This window comes from Poecilia reticulata, linkage group LG16 (assembly GCF_000633615.1).
Source record: "Poecilia reticulata strain Guanapo linkage group LG16, Guppy_female_1.0+MT, whole genome shotgun sequence".
Lineage (NCBI taxonomy): Eukaryota > Metazoa > Chordata > Actinopteri > Cyprinodontiformes > Poeciliidae > Poecilia > Poecilia reticulata.
The window spans coordinates 2,492,115-2,510,333 of record NC_024346.1 but is presented as its reverse complement, the minus strand read 5'-3'; the positions used below and the strand labels follow the sequence as shown (position 1 = coordinate 2,510,333).

The 18,219-nt window shown below is 40.4% G+C and overlaps 1 protein-coding gene across 1 annotated transcript in view; it reads right to left on the bottom strand.

The window, feature by feature from the left end:
• rgl2 (ral guanine nucleotide dissociation stimulator-like 2) overlaps nucleotides 1-18,071 on the bottom strand; it is a 30,823-nt gene extending 12,752 nt beyond the window's left edge. The window contains exons 1-9 of the mRNA XM_008430783.2: nucleotides 17,661-18,071; nucleotides 14,996-15,153; nucleotides 6,069-6,116; nucleotides 5,608-5,691; nucleotides 5,357-5,523; nucleotides 3,396-3,452; nucleotides 2,305-2,501; nucleotides 812-921; nucleotides 487-722 (exon numbers count right to left, since the gene is read on the bottom strand). Of these exons, the coding sequence (XP_008429005.1) occupies nucleotides 487-722; nucleotides 812-921; nucleotides 2,305-2,501; nucleotides 3,396-3,452; nucleotides 5,357-5,523; nucleotides 5,608-5,691; nucleotides 6,069-6,116; nucleotides 14,996-15,145 (1,049 nt within the window). The 5' untranslated portion in view covers nucleotides 15,146-15,153; nucleotides 17,661-18,071. The remainder of the gene's footprint in view (nucleotides 1-486; nucleotides 723-811; nucleotides 922-2,304; nucleotides 2,502-3,395; nucleotides 3,453-5,356; nucleotides 5,524-5,607; nucleotides 5,692-6,068; nucleotides 6,117-14,995; nucleotides 15,154-17,660) is intronic.
• Between the last annotated feature and the right edge of the window lie 148 nt (nucleotides 18,072-18,219).

Here is an 18,219-nt window from a genome sequence, read left to right as displayed (position 1 = left end):
CTGATGTGCTAACACAATTTTTTTTTTTTTTTTTTAGAAAAGGCAAATATTTTATCTCCCATAACATAAAATAATGTGTTTATATGAATTTTTTTAAGAGAAAACAAGGACATTTTGGAGTTTTAAGGTCAAATGGTGTTTTTTTTTTTTTTTTTTAGAAAAAACTGAAATTTTCTAGAAAAACCTTGAAAATTATGAGTTCAAAAAGTCACAAATTTGCAAGAAAAAAAAAACTCAAGAACTTTGACACACACAGGTGTCCGTTTTGACACACGGACACATGGTCGTATTTTATATTTTTAAGACAAATCTCAAAATTTCTAGGTTCATATTTCTAGAAAAATGGTAAACTTTGAAGACTTAAAGATTTTTCTGGAAATTTTCAGTGATTAATCACAGAATCTCAGAGTTTTTTGGCAGAAATGTACTCCTTTTTTTCTATCTACAACATTCCTAATGCGCCGTCGTAGTTCGGAGATCTGATATCGAGGTTTTAGTCCGCTGACCTCTGCAACACTGATCCATTTCTCCAGCAGCCGTGCTCTCTGCTGGCTGCGCAGCTTCGTCGGCCAAAGACACGATGCTAAGACGGCGTTGGCCAGCTTGTTGAACTGCCGTATGGTGGCCCGGACAGACCAGCAAACGCCCTCCCTGCCCTTCTTGTCCCTCTGAGACCACAGCGAGCCGAGACAGTGGTACGGCACCAAACGGACAAAAAGCTCCTGGAAGAAAGATTTTTTTAAAAATCCCTCAACATGAACATTTGTTTTAAAATAAGCCTCTTCAATCCTAAAAAACAAAGCAAACTCACAGTTTCTATCTTTGTGAGCTGCTCAGCGATGACAGCAGCAGGGAATCCCAGGACGCTGGTGGGTTCAAACTTTGAAGGATCAGGAGGAGAGCTGCTGGAGCTGCTCTGATCTGCAGAGGCAGCAAAACGGAAAATTCAGTTGAAATATAACATTTAGATATCAGTCAGGTTTGATGGGAAATAAAGAGAACATGTTTTCTCGTGGGAAAGTACATTTGGTTCCTGACTGTAGAAGGTTAAGTCATAAAGCCATATTTTTTATATGACAAAATAATTTTGCAGTCAGTAAAAAAATATATTGATGAAAGACTCATCAAGGCTTATTGCCTGGATTCCAGTTACATTACAATTTCAAGCTCAATAAACTTAGGTCACTTTATCTATCAATTATTTTCTTTAAAAACTGAATTTATGTTAATTATGGGCAATATTTATTTCTTAATTTTATTCTAGTATATTTTTTTGCATTTTTAACTGACAACTTTTGTTTAAAATTGTAGTTATAAGAAAGGAAGATGATTGTCGGGTTGCACAGGCTACCATAAACTAACTAAAACTAACTTGCCACATTCTACATTTTTACTTTTGAAAGCTGAAAGACAGAAAAGTACTAATATCCTTTAAAATAAATGCTTTATAAAAACATAAGCACTTGACCAGCTTTTATTTGACAACATCTTTGATTATCCTACCATTTCTATATGTAAACAATTCTTGCAGCTAGCTAGATCACTGGTATTTTAGCGAAATCCAGCAGTCGTGAAAACAGTACACAGTAATGCTTTTATTAGTTTTTATTGTTCCTCTATTCCAGTTGCCATTGTGTTGATTCTGTAGCAGTGTTTATTAGCATGTCAGATTATGTATGCTAGTCTCGGTAAGAAAATGCCACAGTGTTATTTTCATACGGCGAGATAGTTGGACCGCGTTATGGAGGAAGGCTGACCTACATGCTGAGAAGTGCTTAAGCCAGCTTCACTGACAGCAACAATCAAACTCATTAGGTTGTGTTTCCCAAACTCCTGTTGTTGTGCAATCAAACTAAAGCTCCAGCTGGATTTGAGGCTATACTGCCGCCACATGATCGGTTTACAGGCTAACAGCATGAATAGGTAGGATTTTGAGTTAATTAGCTGCTTAGCAAGCAGCAAATAATCACTGTCAACAAGATTATTCATTCAAAATAATCTTCTAAACCTCATGGAGAATTGAGGAGAGGTAAAGATAGAGCTGTCAAGTGATAGTTATGTTTTCTACAAATCTATAGAAGATGCAGCTTCTAATTCCTTCATTACAAAACTTTACTGAGGGAACAGAAAAACCATGAGCATTCATGATGCAAGTGACTAAATAAATAATCACCTTAGATTCATAATAAATCAGAAACCAAACTAGGAATATAAACTATGACAACACGTTTTCTATGTAATCTGCATTTGTGATTGAAAGTGGAAAGAAAATGTCTGTTCATTTGAGCAGCAGTTAGAAGAGACCTCTGTGTTTGTCGGGGAGCAGGGCTCTCTCGCTGAGCTCCTCGGCCGTCCGGAGGAGGCGAGCTCGAAGGTCAACAGCAGACGAGGAGTCCTGAGGCAGCAGAGGAGCCAGACGCAACAGACGAGACGGATCTCCGAGGTTCCTGAAGTCTTCGGGATACTCCGAAAGCCACGTGCTGAACACAGTACACACCGCTCTGCATGGACAGGAGGAAACAGGAGGTAGAAAATAAAGCTGGAATATGGAATCTGCTTAGAGCCAAAAATAACTTGTGAGAAGCAGAAAAACAAGTTGAAAGGAAAATTAAATATTCAGGGTTTAGACGATGGCGGCTTCAAAGTCCGGAATTTAGAATAAAACTGGATGTGGTAAAAGAAATATGACTGTGTTTGAATAAAGAAAGCATTAAAAGTAGGGATGCACCTTTTATCAGTCTCGTTACCAATGCAGATACCTGAGGTTTAGTATCGGCCGATAGCGAATCAGAAAACAGCACTAAATTCACTTAAAATGTCTCTTTCTTTTAAATACAGACACAAATGTACTGTATTACATATTTACCAGTACTTAAATACACCAACAGCTTCACAAGCTTAGTCACACTGTAAAATAAACAATTAAGAGATTGAAATTCACAAAACAATAGGTTGACTACCTTGGTTTACGTGTGTTTTTACTTTCAAAAGGTTCAGAAAGTGCAATTGGGAATTCTAAATAAAATGTAAAAAATAAATAATACAGCATGACGTCAGTCAGAGCACAAAGCATAGAACTGGACACAATAGATCTGGCAAATCCATAAAGACAGATGTTAGACAAAATATCCTTAATAGCTTCACTAACCACAAGCAGCCATGTTCACATTTAATTTAACTCACTTCACTGGCTTTTATGTAACAGAAACATATTACAATATATTACAAAACTATGCGTAACCCTTAATACTCCAAAGCAAAAGTAAAACCAACAGTCAAATAAAAATCCAATCTTTCAACAGCAGAAGCAAGAAGCAGACGTGTTTGCAGAAGAAGTCGTTACATGCTTTCTTCGCCTCTGTTTACGAGGCATAAGGTGGTTTTTTTAAACTCACTTGTTGAAGGATTGTCTTGTCTGACTTCTCTCGCTGTCCCCAGGCGGATTCTCTAATCTGTGAACGAGAAATAAAAAATTCATTCATCCAAAAATAAATAATAAGATCTTTCAGCAGCAAACACATTCATCTAGGAAATGCAACAATGACGCAGCTTGTTCAAGAGGCAACCCTGTGGCCAGTGGCGCAACTACACATTATTCAGGTGGATGCGAAAACATAGAGCGACGCCCCCCCTCCGAGGCTACGATACGTGAAGGGTAAAACTCGCTACATTTACCTCGTTATGTGCGCGAGGTGAAGGAGCGTAAGGCGCGCTGAAGTGTATGGGAAGACATCATCGGCGCGCCGCCCCCTCTAGAGTGGGTTTTGGCGCCCCCTCTGATGCTGCGCGATACTGTGGTGATATTCAGTCACTCTTCACAGCAGAGTAAAACCGCCCAGCAGTGTGAAAGACGTCAACGACATTTCAAACACCACAACATGAAAATATTGGAATCTAATTTCCGCTGCTCCTCCACATCGAGAGGAGCCAGTTGAGGCTCGGGCATCTGGTCAGGATGCCTCCTGGATGCCTCCCTGGTGAGGAGTTCATGTCCCACAGGGAGGAGGCCTCGGGGAAGACCCAGGACACGCTGGAGGGACTATGTCTCTCGGCGGGCCTGGGAACGCCTTGGGATTCCCCCGGAGGAGCTGGAAGAAGTGGCTGGGAAGAGGGAAGTCTGGGCCTCCCTTCTGAAGCTGCTGCCCCCGCGACCCGACCCCGGATAAGAGGAAGAAAATGGATGGATTTCCAAAATAGGTCAGGCTAACTTCATATTAGCCTCAATAGGAAGGCTAACATTAGCCTAATGAGCTCCAACGCTCGACACAAAGGCTTTTCAGTTCTGCCATTATAGCTGTACTAGCATGTTTCCTCACAGCATACATTTTTACTAAAACTCCGGGAGGTTTCTGCACCTCTACCATCAGTTTCAGTCCATCTTTATTCATAATCCGCTTACTGTCAACCTCTCCAGTGAAAGGGAGGATGGGGGAATTTAAACTGAATTTAAAAGAAGTAAAATGATCTGAAATGTGTGGAGAAGTTGTGTGTGGTTAGAGCTCTGCTTCAGAAGGAATGGTGCTAATACTGACCTCAGAGAGTTTGAATGGTTTGGCATTAGCATCAAGAGGTTGTAGCATTAGCATTAGCATGAGGACAGCATTGTCCTCATTTTTCACACAGCACTAATTACCATGGTATGATATCATGTAGATTATAAACCACCACCATCTTTTGCACATTCAAAACAGACGGGGAACTCTTATGCTCTTTTACAAATGTTAGAAACCTCACTGCACTCTTGATGCTCTCTAAAGAACCTCTTACTCAACCTAATCCTTGAGGAGAAAAATGCTGAACAACTGCATTTCTAAGTGAGACACCAGTCTGATTTAGGTTTTTAAAAAAGCCGTGAGGAACTCCATGCAATGTGTCAATGACTTTAGAAAGAGTTTTCAGGTTTTATAAATTACAAATACATTTACAAGATCTGACCAGAGTATGTGGCATGACATACTGCAACCTAAATTTTGTCTGCATGGGAGGAATTTGCGAGAACTTAAAAGTGTTTCTCGCTTCTTGAAGAAGTGCCAAGGAGACGGTATAAATCAGGAGGTAGAGATAATACCAGGAAAAGGAATGTTGAGGAGGAAATATTCCTCTAGGAACCAGAGCAGAACAAATGTGTCATTTTTCTTTGTGCTGAGAACCATCAGCGTGCATTTATGGTGGGATGTTTTTCCTCTAATTCAACACAGAATAAGCAGCCCCTTGTCCCAGAGGAGTAAAAATCCTACCAGACAGGATCCGACTGATTCAGGCAGCGCAGCCGACCAGACAGGAAGCAGCTTCAGTTGCTGCAATGGGACCCACAATAAAACCCTATTTTCAATCCTCGACTTCGCCAGTTACCTACCTGTCAATGAGGATGTCCAGCACTCTCTCTGTGGAGGTGAAGGACCGATAGGTGGAGAGGAAGATGGAGATGAAGGAGGAATCTCCCAGTGAGAAAGAGTGGAGGAGGTGCAGCACCAGCTTCTCTTCCGTTCCAGCTTTCACGCACTGGGAACGGGAAACGGTTGACTGGAAGTCAACAGGAAGAGAGGACAAGAAACTTGAAATGTCTGCAGAGTTTTCTGAAACAGAGTCAGATTGAAAGTAGCTTACCACTGGACTGTTAGGGCCGGCATGCTGCTGTTTGACCACAACCGTGTAGATAACCCCTTCGTCTTCCTCCTCCACCACGGTGGACTGTAAAGCAGGGAAAAGTGAGGAAAATTGGATTTATCTACACTCTGCTTCCAGTCAGCCAGACTTTGTTTTGACCCTTTAAACTGATTTATTCCCAAAGTTTCCTGAAACTCTTTTTTTGTACTTTAGCTTGTTGTGTGGGTAAAAATAAGGAGATGATTCACTGTTTTTACCTTCATACTAAACACTCTGCACTGTTTATTCTGGACAAATGGCCCCCGTGTGTAATGAAAACAATGCACACATCTTTGAACTCATTTCCTACATGTAGCTAAAGTGACCCTGGTTCAGCCTGAGGGAAAGTCCCTGACACAGTTACCCCATTTAGCTGCCCTACTAACTCACAGACCCCAGAGTGAGAGCTGCAGCGTTCTTACCAAATCCAGAGGGCAGTACCAGGTAGTCTTCATGGGTGAGGACTCCGCCTGAGAAGAAGACACAACAAATCGCATCATGAGGTTTCATATTGGAAGGTTTTTGGATGGTAAAATCTAGAAAATATTGTGAAAAATGATGACAAAAGGGCAGAAAAATTCAAAAGTTAGGCCTTTGAAACGGATTACATTTCTCAGATTTGTGCCTATTGCTGTGCACTGTCCGTCAGCAGGATGAAACAAGGCTCTTACAACATCCTCTAGACTACAAGAGATTCAAATTTGACTCATTTGAAATATTCTGGTTGTGATGTCAAGAAAGAAGTGACCGTCAACTTCGTTTTAAACTTCAAGCAGCGTGTCTGACTGCAGGAAACCTGCCTAAATATTCAGTTATTATCAAATACTTTATGACATGAGAGAGTACTAAAGCCACACCAGGATTTGATCTAAATTACAAGAATAAAGTCATATTATTATGACAATAAAATTATATTAGTGGGATAAAAATCCAATGTAGAAAGTCATAAAATTACCTGAAAAAAATTGTTTTAGCAAAAGTAAAGCTTCGATAATTATCAAAATCTGGCGTCATGAGCTGGTCTAGTCCAAGACTCGTCCTTCAAAATACACACAATCTTTTCAAAATCTTGATATTGATAATAATTTGATGCGGATGTGTTAAAAAGTTCATTATTTGTAAAACTGATCCGAAAACAGTACTTCACAAAATGCTCAACATGCTTCATTATAATTTTCTATTATGTTTCGTGGAGGAATTAGTAAAGTCATAATAACAAATTTTGCTCGGCAGTTAATGGTCCCAATAATTATTGCAATAAACAATAATATTATTGTTTTTGAGACTATTTTAAATAATTACATGCATAAGTTTGCATGCAAGTAATATTTCTTGTCATTCTTGTTGCTGCAAACCAACCTAAAAAAAACACGGCAACAACAAATAAAGACTCACATGCAGACAACCTTTCTGATCAGCTCCAGTCCAGTATGATCAATACACAGAAACCTGCCTCTGCAGCATTAAGGCTCAGGCTTATCACACACACACACACACACACACACCCACACACACACACACACGGCTCTTGGGTTGCAGGATCCTGCAGTCAGTCGAACTCATGTTGCACAGAGCTAATGAGTCACAGCTCTCTCTCTCTCTCTCTCTCTCTCTCTCTCTCTCAAAGAGAAAAGAAGTGTGATATGTGCAGCTGCTCTCCAGAGACATTTGAATACTGCCGAAACAGATAAGAGGCAGATGACCTATTACTTAACACGAACTGCACAGGTGGTACTGTAACACATTATCTGAAGGAACGTCACAGATAAATCATGTTTTACAAATGAATAAACATGTTTGCGTAATTTTTTTGTAGCTGTTTATCGTACAACCCTCAGAGTTTTACAAAACTTTTTCTTTTCTATCTTCAACAGAAACAGCAGTCCCTTTCTTTCTTTCTTTCGTCCCTTCTTTTCCTCTGCACGTAAATAGAAGACAGCTTTTTACTGAAAAGCACACAAAAACCATGTCAGTGAGCAATTAAAGAGGATTTTTATCCCAATTTTCACAATGAAAGACTTTAAAACTATGAAAATGATCTTTCTGTATTGTTGGTTGTATTTAGATTACAACATTTAACTCTCACATCAACCAATATCGGAGCTTATTGATGTTGTGCAAGAGCCAAGTACCGGGTCATGCTTTCCGAGGTGCGATCTTCAGATTACTTAGTGTGACGGCTCTGACTGAGTCGCTGTGAGTCAACTGTTTTGATCTCCATAACACAACGGAAACACCTTGGAGACACACTCTGAGGAGAAAAACACCAAAATCCTCACATTCCCTAAACTTTGACAAAAGCAACTTTTATTTTCCAAATATAGAATCCCAAAGATCCAACTCAAGTTAGCGCTTGAAAAGGCAAGTTCAAGGTCCCAAAGCGAGCTTAGTGTCCACGTCCGCAGCAGCAGGAGGGACATACGGTCTGACCCACATCAGGTTTACGGTTTTATTAATCATAATAAACCGATTTAACCTCCAGTGGCCTCTCTCACGTTGCCTGAACTTGGATTGACCGAAGGTCAGCGGACGCTCCTCGCATTCAAAGGGCATTAGAAGCAAACATTTTGATCCAAATCTGGATTTTATCTCAACACGTTCTGGACAAACATGCCGACATTTCTGTCTTTTCCCATGAACTCAGCACATATACACACCGAGAGCAAAAGAGAAAACTGTCACAGCAGTTACCTCGTCCCGGGCAAGTACAGGCAGGTAGGAATCCTTGAGCTTCCTGGAAATTTTCAGGATGAAGCCGTGAACATTTCTCCCATTTTCTCCTTCCCTTTTCATCTGAGCTTCCCTCGTTTCCAGAAATCCTCAGAATCCAAACCGATCTCTGCAGGTTTATCCCGGTAAAGCATGCCTCTCTACACACACAACGCCAGGCTTTGTTACACACCTGAAGCAGGACTCAAGTCAAGTCCGGCCCCCGGCAGACGGCATCACAGGGACACACCCATTACACACACAAACACACACCCTCCCCCCCACACACTCACACACACTCCACAATACTCTAAGAACATGCAGGTATCCATAAAGCAGTTAAAGTGAATAACTTTTCTTCTACATGCATATTACATATGCATACAAAACGTTTGCAGCAAAAGGATAATATATTCACATAATCAAAGGCCTTCATCAGTGCACCCACGCACACACACACACACACACACACACACACACACACACACACACACACACACTGAGAGACAAAGCCCTGAAGCCTTTTCCAGAACAATGCCCCCTCTCTTCAAGTCTCCCCCCTCCCCTGCTCTGCTTCCCTTACGGATGACCTTCCCATGTAGATAAACCAGTTGGACCATGTATCCGCTCTAATGCAGTGTGACATTCACCCGCCTTAGGCTTATGCTATCATTTAAAAAAGCTAACACTGTGTTTGTAAGCTATATAAAAAAAAACCTCCACGTCTGCTAGTAAGGAAGCTGTTTGTTTAAGCAGCTAATATCATTAAAGAGAGAGAAAAAACTCATGGTATCCCATTTTTTACAACTCTGAGGCTGTGAATAATAGAGAAAATGTTCCAAACTCAACCTGTCAGTTGTCTCCACCCGCCTATCGTTGCAGGGTTACAGTCGAGAGGTGGCGTAAATACTGGGAAAACATCCACACTCGTGCTTTAGGACGATTCAGAAAGACCAATCAGCCTCTCATGAATGGCTTTGGATTTCCAAAGGAACACAGTAAAGTAACAGCCAGGCAGAAAAACCCGAGACCTTCTTATTGCAGGGCAATAGCATGAACAACGACGTGGCAAAGTTATTATAGCTAAATAAAACTAACCCAATAAATGAAAACTTCAGTTGAGAAAACATTTACCTTAACTAAAATAAATAAAAATTATAATTTAGCTAAAAGGATATATATTGTGAGTCGATAAAAACTAAAACATACTGAAATTGTGCAGATATAATATCCTTTGTTTTTGTGTTTATGAATATATTTATTAGCCTTTCAAACTGATGTGAAATTGATTTTATTTTTATGTTTACAACATAAAAACTAATTCCGTCAGTCCATTCTCCTCTGGCGGAGCGGAGCTGATGCTAGTCTGCAAAATGCCAACAGCAAAACTGGGGCGAAAACTTCAGTTGGTTGTTCAACAATAATTTAATCAGTTTTTTGAAAATTGTGCCTCCTGTTAAATTATTCATTACCCAATCGATGTGTACATAGTCATAATACAATATTTCACCTTTTTGAGTTCTGTGGCGGGCTGCACAGTGGTGCAGTTGGTAGAACTGTTGCCTTGCAGCAAGAAGGTTCTGGGTTCGATTCCCGGTCCTGGTCTTTGTGCATGGAGTTTGCATGTTCTCCCTGTGCATGGTGGGTTTTCTCCAGGTACTCCGGTTTCCTCCCACAGTCCAAAAACATGACTGTCAGGTAGTGGCGCAACTACACATTATTCAGGTGGATGCAAAAACATAGATCGGTGCCCCCCCCCCCTTCCCCGAGGCGAGGGTACGTGAAGGGTAAAACTCGCTACTAATTACCTCGTTATGCGCGTGAGGTGAAGGAGCGTAAGGCGCGCTGAAGTGTATGGGAAAACATCATCGGCGCGCCGCCCCCTCCAGACGGGGTTTTGGCGCCCCCTCTGGTGCTGCGCCCCTATGCGTTGCATACCCTGCATACCCACTTTTTGCGCCACTGCTGTCAGGTTAATTGGCCTCTCCAAATTGCCCATAGGTGTGAGTGTGTGTGTGTGTGCATGGTTGTGTGTCCTGTGTGTCTCCCTGTTGCCCTGCGACAGACTGGCGACCTGTCCAGGTGACCCCGCCTCTCGCCCGGAACGTTAGCTGGAGATAGGCACCAGCAACCCTCCTGACCCCATTAGGGGACAAGGGTACAAAGATAATGGATGGATGGAGTTCTGTGGCTAAAAATGAACCAAAGTATGAAAAATCTAAAACTACTACTATAACAAATTAGTGGACAAGAGCTAAACTACTGTGACCCTGTTGTGACCCTGTCTGAAGTAAAGTTGTCTCAGGCAGTGATCCGGTCTGGTTTACCTCAAAGGAAACTAGCCTCTGTACAGCTGTCTTTTTCCAGACGCTGCTTCTAAAACCTCTTCAGAGTTTTGAGAAATGAAATCATTTCCAGCAGAGCACCAGTCTTCTAGAGTCTGACTAAATGTGGGTCAGATAGAGCAGAACATTTTTCTTCTTTGTTTAGTTGTTGACTTTTCAAAGACTACTTGTGGATAAGAGTTGTGAACACAGGCTGCTGCTGAGAATCACATGAATCGAAGTGTTTTTTAACTACTTTGCAGCTTTTCATCTCTTGGGTTTATTGAAAAAAAAAAAAGTGTCCGCCGTGTTTGTACCGTTTGTCAGACTGGATCTACTTTTGGAGTCCTTTGCTCTCTTTATTCTTAAAGTTCCCTCAGTTCCCCCGGTTACATACAGGAAGCACATAATAAGTGGAAACAAACACAGGAAGCAGGACATGCTGCTGCGTTGAGAAGCTATTTCTCTTCCTCTCTCCTTCCATCAAAACTAAAGCTGCTTTAGCTTCTCCTAAACAGCGTCATTTATTAAACAGCACCAAATGAGGGAAGAAAAATCTCTCTTTTAATCTTTCACCACATCCCATGAGACTCTAACCTCCAAAAGATGAAACAGTTCCACCATTTTTCCTCACTTAAAAGCCTCCTGGTTAACTTTCTGTGAACATTTTAAACCGTTTGTCCAAACTTGAGGTCCTAAATGCTTCTGGAGGATTTATTTAAGGATAACCATTGTTTTTTTTTAGTGTTCCACAAACCAGACCTCTTCCTTCCTATCTTTCTCTTTGCTCCTCTTTGCACGCTTTCATCTATTCATTCCCATGGTGCCTGTTATCTAACGCCTTTCAAGTAAAACTCTTGCATACTCAAGACAAACAAGTTATATTCTTCAGTCCTGATTACATTTAGAAATATTAGTAACAGAGAAAATTAAGGTTGAATGCAACATTAAAAAAATGTGCAGGCATGGCTGAATCTATTGTTACACTTTCTGTTTATAATACTTGAACTAAGGAAGCTTGGAACTGGAATCTGACAATTTTCCGAATGACTGGCATGACGGCATAGAGCGAGATCCAGCAGCTAATCTTCTGAAATAAAAATATTTGCATTGCATTTTGGAAACCGGCTACCTAAACAGGTGTGTTCACTTCTACAAGGTAAGACAAGTACAATAATTTTCCCCAAAATAGTCTGAATCTGAAAATTAAATAAACATCATTTAGCTGGATTATGCTGCTTCCAGGTCATAATTTTCAAAAATAGCAACAAAAAAGACAGAACTACAGATCGCCATGCCTTCAAATCATTGTTGAAAGCACAGAGGACTTTTTAATCTTCTGACAGGTTAATACTGAAACTATGTATTTTAAGCAACACCACAATCACATTGTTTCCTTTTGCAACATCATTGTCGGATATAATTACACACCTTATGAAGAGCATGATAAAGATGCTGACTGAAGCTGATAAGGAAGTTTTATTATCCACAGTAAAATGAATTTTTCAATCACCAAAGCCACTCAGAGAGAAATAAACCATCAACTCAAAGGCAACTTAAAAGGCCAGAGGGCATCTTGTAAATTTCACTGACGGACAGACGCCATCATTTTTAGATACATATTCTGTGGTCTGAGGATTTTGAGAAAAAAGGGCCAAAGTTTGCAGGTCTGAGATTATCAACCCAATAGTAAAGTACGGGAGTGGCAGCATTATGCTGTGTGGTTATTTTGCTGAATGAGGGAGAAAAATCCCCAAGGAAGTTAAAGTTTGTGCTCATGTTGGTCAGTGTGTTGGAGAAAACCCTGACGTTAGTCTCAATGTGGAAACTACTGTCAGAAAAGAAAACTCAAAGTTATCTCATTTTCTGGCATTTTAGAAATAGAAATCATTTCCCTAACAAAAACATAAAAAGTGAAGTCTAATTTAATATGAGACAGTGTATACAAGCTTTCAGCTGTGGCTACTGCTGCATTCGGTCCAATCTTGTAACAAGAACATTTTCTATTCTCAGCTGTTTGTTGGAGCATAAACATGTTTTCTCTGTTTCTGTTTGGTATAAAACCCCTTTTATAATCAATGGGCAAGCTTCATTATTCACCTGAAGTTATCACTCCTGACTCAGATATCCAAGTTTCCCTCATTAAAGTATGAGTAAAAGGCCTGTATTGGATTCCACTTTACTGAATGTCCTTGGAGACAGACTGGGAAACTGGATAGCGTTCATGGTGAGAGCAGGCGTGCATGGCCTCAGCTGGTCAAACCACAGCATGCATTATTTACTGCAGACCAGCAGTTAACTTGTGACAAGAGAGGAAATGTGATCATTTTAGAGAGTCCGGAAACCAAAAGGAGTTTCTTGAAAGTTCAGGATGAAGTTAAACAATAGAACCACAAGCAGGTCATCTGTTGTAAAGAAAAGAGTCGGGATAAAAGGTTTCCAGCCTCCTGGTTATTTGTGAAAATACAAACCAGGAAACAAGATCTGACTATGTGAAAATCACGGTGAAACCACCTGTTCAGGCCTCACTAACTCCCACTAAACATTAACAGAGCTGAACGCTCCTGTTCACATCTTACAAATCCTGAACTACTAAACTCTGAACTGAGTTGCTTGATCAACAACACAGTGATACCAGCTAGTGTTGCTGACATGAATCTGCTGCCAAGAAGACAAAGGCATTTGTCAAATGCATCCAGCTACGCTAACTAATTAATTAATTAATTTTAGCGTATTTTAGTAAACAAAAGGCAAGAAGTTTGCAAAATGCTAATAATGTGCATCTCTGAGACAGCTCAACAGTAACTGTTGATGTCAACAATGATGATGATAAACTGTCTCAGAATATTTTCCAGATTTTTACAAATATTTGCTGATTTGCATTAAACATAATAAATGAGTTTATTGAAGTAGTTTTCACAGATTCTGGTCAAACACCAACCAGGTAACCTCTAAGAGATTAAAATTATTATTAACTATAAAAAAAAAACATTTGCAAATCAGCATTAAAAATAACTGACTATTGAATATTATTTGAATCATTTAGTTAGTGTGTGTAATATCTGCACAAGATTGCTTGGATGCACTATTTAAATAGGACGTTATATTTAGGGATGTGTGTTTATTGTAGCATTTTCATATTAGCCTGAAAAAAAATCCTGATTTTTGAATTTTTGAGTTGTTTTGTTGATTAAATGAATGCAATAAAACACATAATTGTATATAAGAATACTTTAAATGAAGATAATGTGTGTAATTCAGTGAAAAATGTCATACTTTCTATGTAACTTATGACCCAAAATGTTTTTTTGGAGTAATTGTGTTTAAATAATTGTGTTTGTGGGGCTGATTGCAGAGTCATAGTTGCCTAAATAGACAATAAAAAAGGTGTAAATAATTTGGTATCAACATCAAATAAATAACACAATATATTGTTAAAACATTTTCAGTACATATTGGCCAACCCTAATTATAAGTGAAGTCCAAGTCCAACATATTTGGTGAGCTGGATGGACTTTAGCTTCACTTTTCAATGACATTTTAATTTATTGAATATATTGAAATTGTTGAATGTCTTCATATGTTTTGGTGAGTTGGTTTAAAGTACATTATAATCCTGAGAAATATACAGAAATATCCCAAAACTTTTAAATGCAGAAAAGTGATTGATCAATTCAAAGGCAAGATTCATCGTTAAGATTGACTCGTCATAGATTATGAGACAGATTGAGAACATTAATAAAACTTAACATAGGGGCAACTGTATACATTGCTACGCTGCTGTTTTGGGTGGAAATCTGCCTCATAACATGAAAATAAAGACACAAAACGTCAGTTGTTTCCAGATGTAAGATTTCTCAAGATCAGCATTCAGATTATAAATTAAGAACTGTGTTTGGAAATGTATTACATCTTTTCATAGCTAGTATGGAGCAGATTAAATGTATGATTTTTCTGCTGAACAATGGCAATTATGTACACATACACTCCCTTCATGTACGTCACATTGGCTTTATTTCCTCTGTTTTCTGAGAACCAGACAACCGCATCTGATGTTTATTTAACAAACTAAAAAGTGAACACAGATCCTACGGTTTCATGTGACGCTGCTCTGAATGCTGATAGTTGTGATGAAGCTAAACGAGCCTACAGTGTGTAAATCACTTTAAAGTGTAGAAATCGGAGAACAGACGAAATCGGAAGTATCATTCATGGTTTATAAACGCCATGAATGTATGAACTGAGCCGCGGCGTCAGCGCCAACTTCCCTTCACAAAGTTCTGCTACACGCTGCAGGTGGACAAAAACAAACTTACCTGTGAATTTTCCAGATTTTCGCTCCTCCCTGGCTGGCTGCTTGGGGTTCCGCCATCAGGCGATAAGGGCCGGTAGCCAATGAGAGGCACCTCGCTTGACTCCACCCCCGGCAGGTTGTAGCCACCTGTTCGCAGGTTACGGTGGAGCATGGTGCCGGCTGCCACAGACAGGAAGAAAACACAAGACAGCATTCAATGGTCAACCTTTGCTTAGATCACAAACACCTAAACACGAATCTATTGCTAAACAAAAGCTTTTTCAAGTCAACTGATTATTATCTTCCCAAATTATTTGCATCTTCTGACAATAATTGCCTACATATTGAAACCTGTATGTTGGAAGCAGTCTGTTTGGGTTTCACACTGATGCACACAAGAGCTCTTCCTTTACCACTCCTGATTTAAATGGAGGACAAACACACAGGGGAGGAGAGCAGCAGGGTCACATGCTAAGCCTATTTGGCATGCAAATACAGAATTACATGATCTGAGTTGCCAGGAACACAGCAGTCCAAGGCCTGCTTAGTTTGACATTTGTCAGAAAAGTATCTTTTTCAAGTGTGAATCAGCAAATAATTTACATCCCTGTTTAAAAACAAAACAACCGACTGTGAAAATGTGGAGATGAACAATCATTTATCTTTATCTTCATGTAGAAAACCAGGTTGCAATATTTTTGAAAACACCGCGATTATGAAGTAATTCCTGGAGTTTATTTTGCTCCAGGTTTCCAGTGAATTTCAGCTGTAATGTTACATCCTAACATTTCTGGAAACAACAGCATGGCAGACAGGAACTTTTTGTTGTTGTGGTGCGTTGCAGTAGTGCCAGGAAATGGAAATATCTGAGTTCTTAGCTGTAAGTTTGAACTGGAGCAACACCTGAAGTTTCACATCCCACTCAGAAAGAGGGAGAAACTTTGACAACCTAAAGTTTGTTTCTATTATAGGGATCAAATTGGGACAGAGATGCAGAACTATTTATTTTAGTATTTTCATTCTTCTTTCTGATTTTGCCTTGTTTTAAAACACTAACACTTAAAAATTTGACCTGATGACATAAACAGACCAAATCGCTGAGTTCTGGCTTCAGTTATTAGGGACACCAAAAAAAGAATCAGTAATTATAAGTGTATTAAATATTATATTTTGCTTTTCAAAACAAACATCTCCTTGCTAAGATTGTTGCAATAAGCAATTAATAATTCAATACATTTAAATAAGCTTGATCATTTCCATTCTGATAATCGTAGTTTTTATTTAATTTTTTCAGTTTGTGACTTTTATTTATTGTTTTTGGTTGTTTTCTTTTATTTTGGATATTTAGAACATCTTCCACGTCTAATGTTAGGTGTCCTTCACAAAACTGATGTTTATTGGACTTTGAGAAGGCAAACACGCATTATTACATAATTATCAATATTTTACTTGAAAATGGTCTCAAAATAACAATATTTATTGTTTAATGGGATAATTTATGAGCCAGCAAAATTTGTCATCATGACAGCCCTACTTCTTGCATTTAAATTTGCATTAATCAGGCACTAAGACGCTGTACTTTAGACAAATAATTGACAAATAATAGACAATTACTCTTGACAAATAATTACATTTGTAAGACCAAGTTGAGCTCCAGAACAAAGTCTGAGCTGAAAGGTTTATGAAGCACTTCAGTAACTTTTAAGGACATTTCCGATGAAAGAAACAGAAACAGTGGCGTTAGTGATGTGCGGCCGGCCTTGACTCATTTGTTTAACTGAGTCGCTGTCCCGGAGAGCAGGCCTGGATTTGCATAACAACCTTCCCTTCCATTTCCCTTTCCCCTCTCCGGTATCTGACGTGAAGATAGACATCGAGTAAACACTGTTTGAGGAAGAGAGGTGTAGGAGGGATAGAGATGTCCTAGTTGATCATGTAAAAGCTGATGAAAACTCTTGTGTTGTGACTTTAGCTAAAGAGGTTTTGATTCTCCATGCTGTGTAAAACTTTTTGATTGTTCTCCTGAGGAAGACATGCAGAATCATTTTTATGAAAACCTAAGACTGCATCAGCCTGGGTAATAATAACCTCCTGGATCAGAAAATAGCTCCAAAAAGCAGACCCAACTTTCTTCTTCTTTCCTCCTCGACTCATGCAGCTAGCTGCCTTTGTGCAATACTTTGTCTTACATCATCCCGGATTTGCTGTAAGATTTAAGATTCTGGTCGGTTTCTCAAGAGAGCAGCGTTGCAGTCTGCATGAAGGGAGGTGGAAGGGTGGGGAGGGGTGGGGGAGGGGGGACAGGCTGCAGGGGAAACAAGGCATCAACAGTGCAGCATGTGCTCTCACCAACGGCTGTGCAGAGGTCTGAAAGGCTGCTATTCAGAGGCTTTGACCAAAGCAAACAGCCCACATATGACTGAGGTATTAACACACACACAGGCACATAAAGCTGGACACTAAAGTCACACTGGCATTAGATATATGATTCAGATATGTTCAGTCTGGATCCTTTGGAGAGAAACGCCTGAAACTATGAGGGTTGTAAAAGTTTCTGCGTGCTGGCACTCCCATTAAAACACACAGCAGAGAACTAACTGCTTCCTACTGCGACTCAGATACTGTGTGGTCTGAATAAAACAGGCAAACAGAGAAACACAGACAGAGGCAGCTGTGGGTGAACTCACTGAGAGCTGGGTCGCCACTTATCCAACTGTCAGGCGGATCAGAGGCAGCATCTGAGGACCGCTGCCGGGTAAAGAACGGCGGCTCGGCTGGGGGAAGTCGCGCCCATCGGTGCCACGGTCACCGCCGACAACCAGGAGGGAGTTTCCGTCCCTTACTTCACCTCTACGCCCTCCAAAGAGTCTCCCCCTCTCTATCAGCGTCCCCCACACCTCGCGTCTGTCCAGCCTTCAGCAGCTGATAACGCACTTTGGTGTGGCAGCAAACTCTCTCTCCTCCTCCTCTTCCTCCTCCTCCTCCTCCTCCTCCTCCTGCCGGAGCCGCAGCTGCTCCCCCTAACGTCGCAGTTCCTGGATGCGTTCAGCTCTCGGCGCTCTAGTAACAGATCCGTCTCTCTGGGTGTGAGCCGGACACCGCACACAGCGCTGCGCCGTAACCGCAGACAGTCGGCGTCTCACACCTGCGTGAAGCTGACACCCCACCCACGTCAAAAAATCCAGCAAATAGTCTGAATGGTTAGTGCTCCGTTTGTGCAGGTTTGTGCCGTTAAAATTTTCGTTT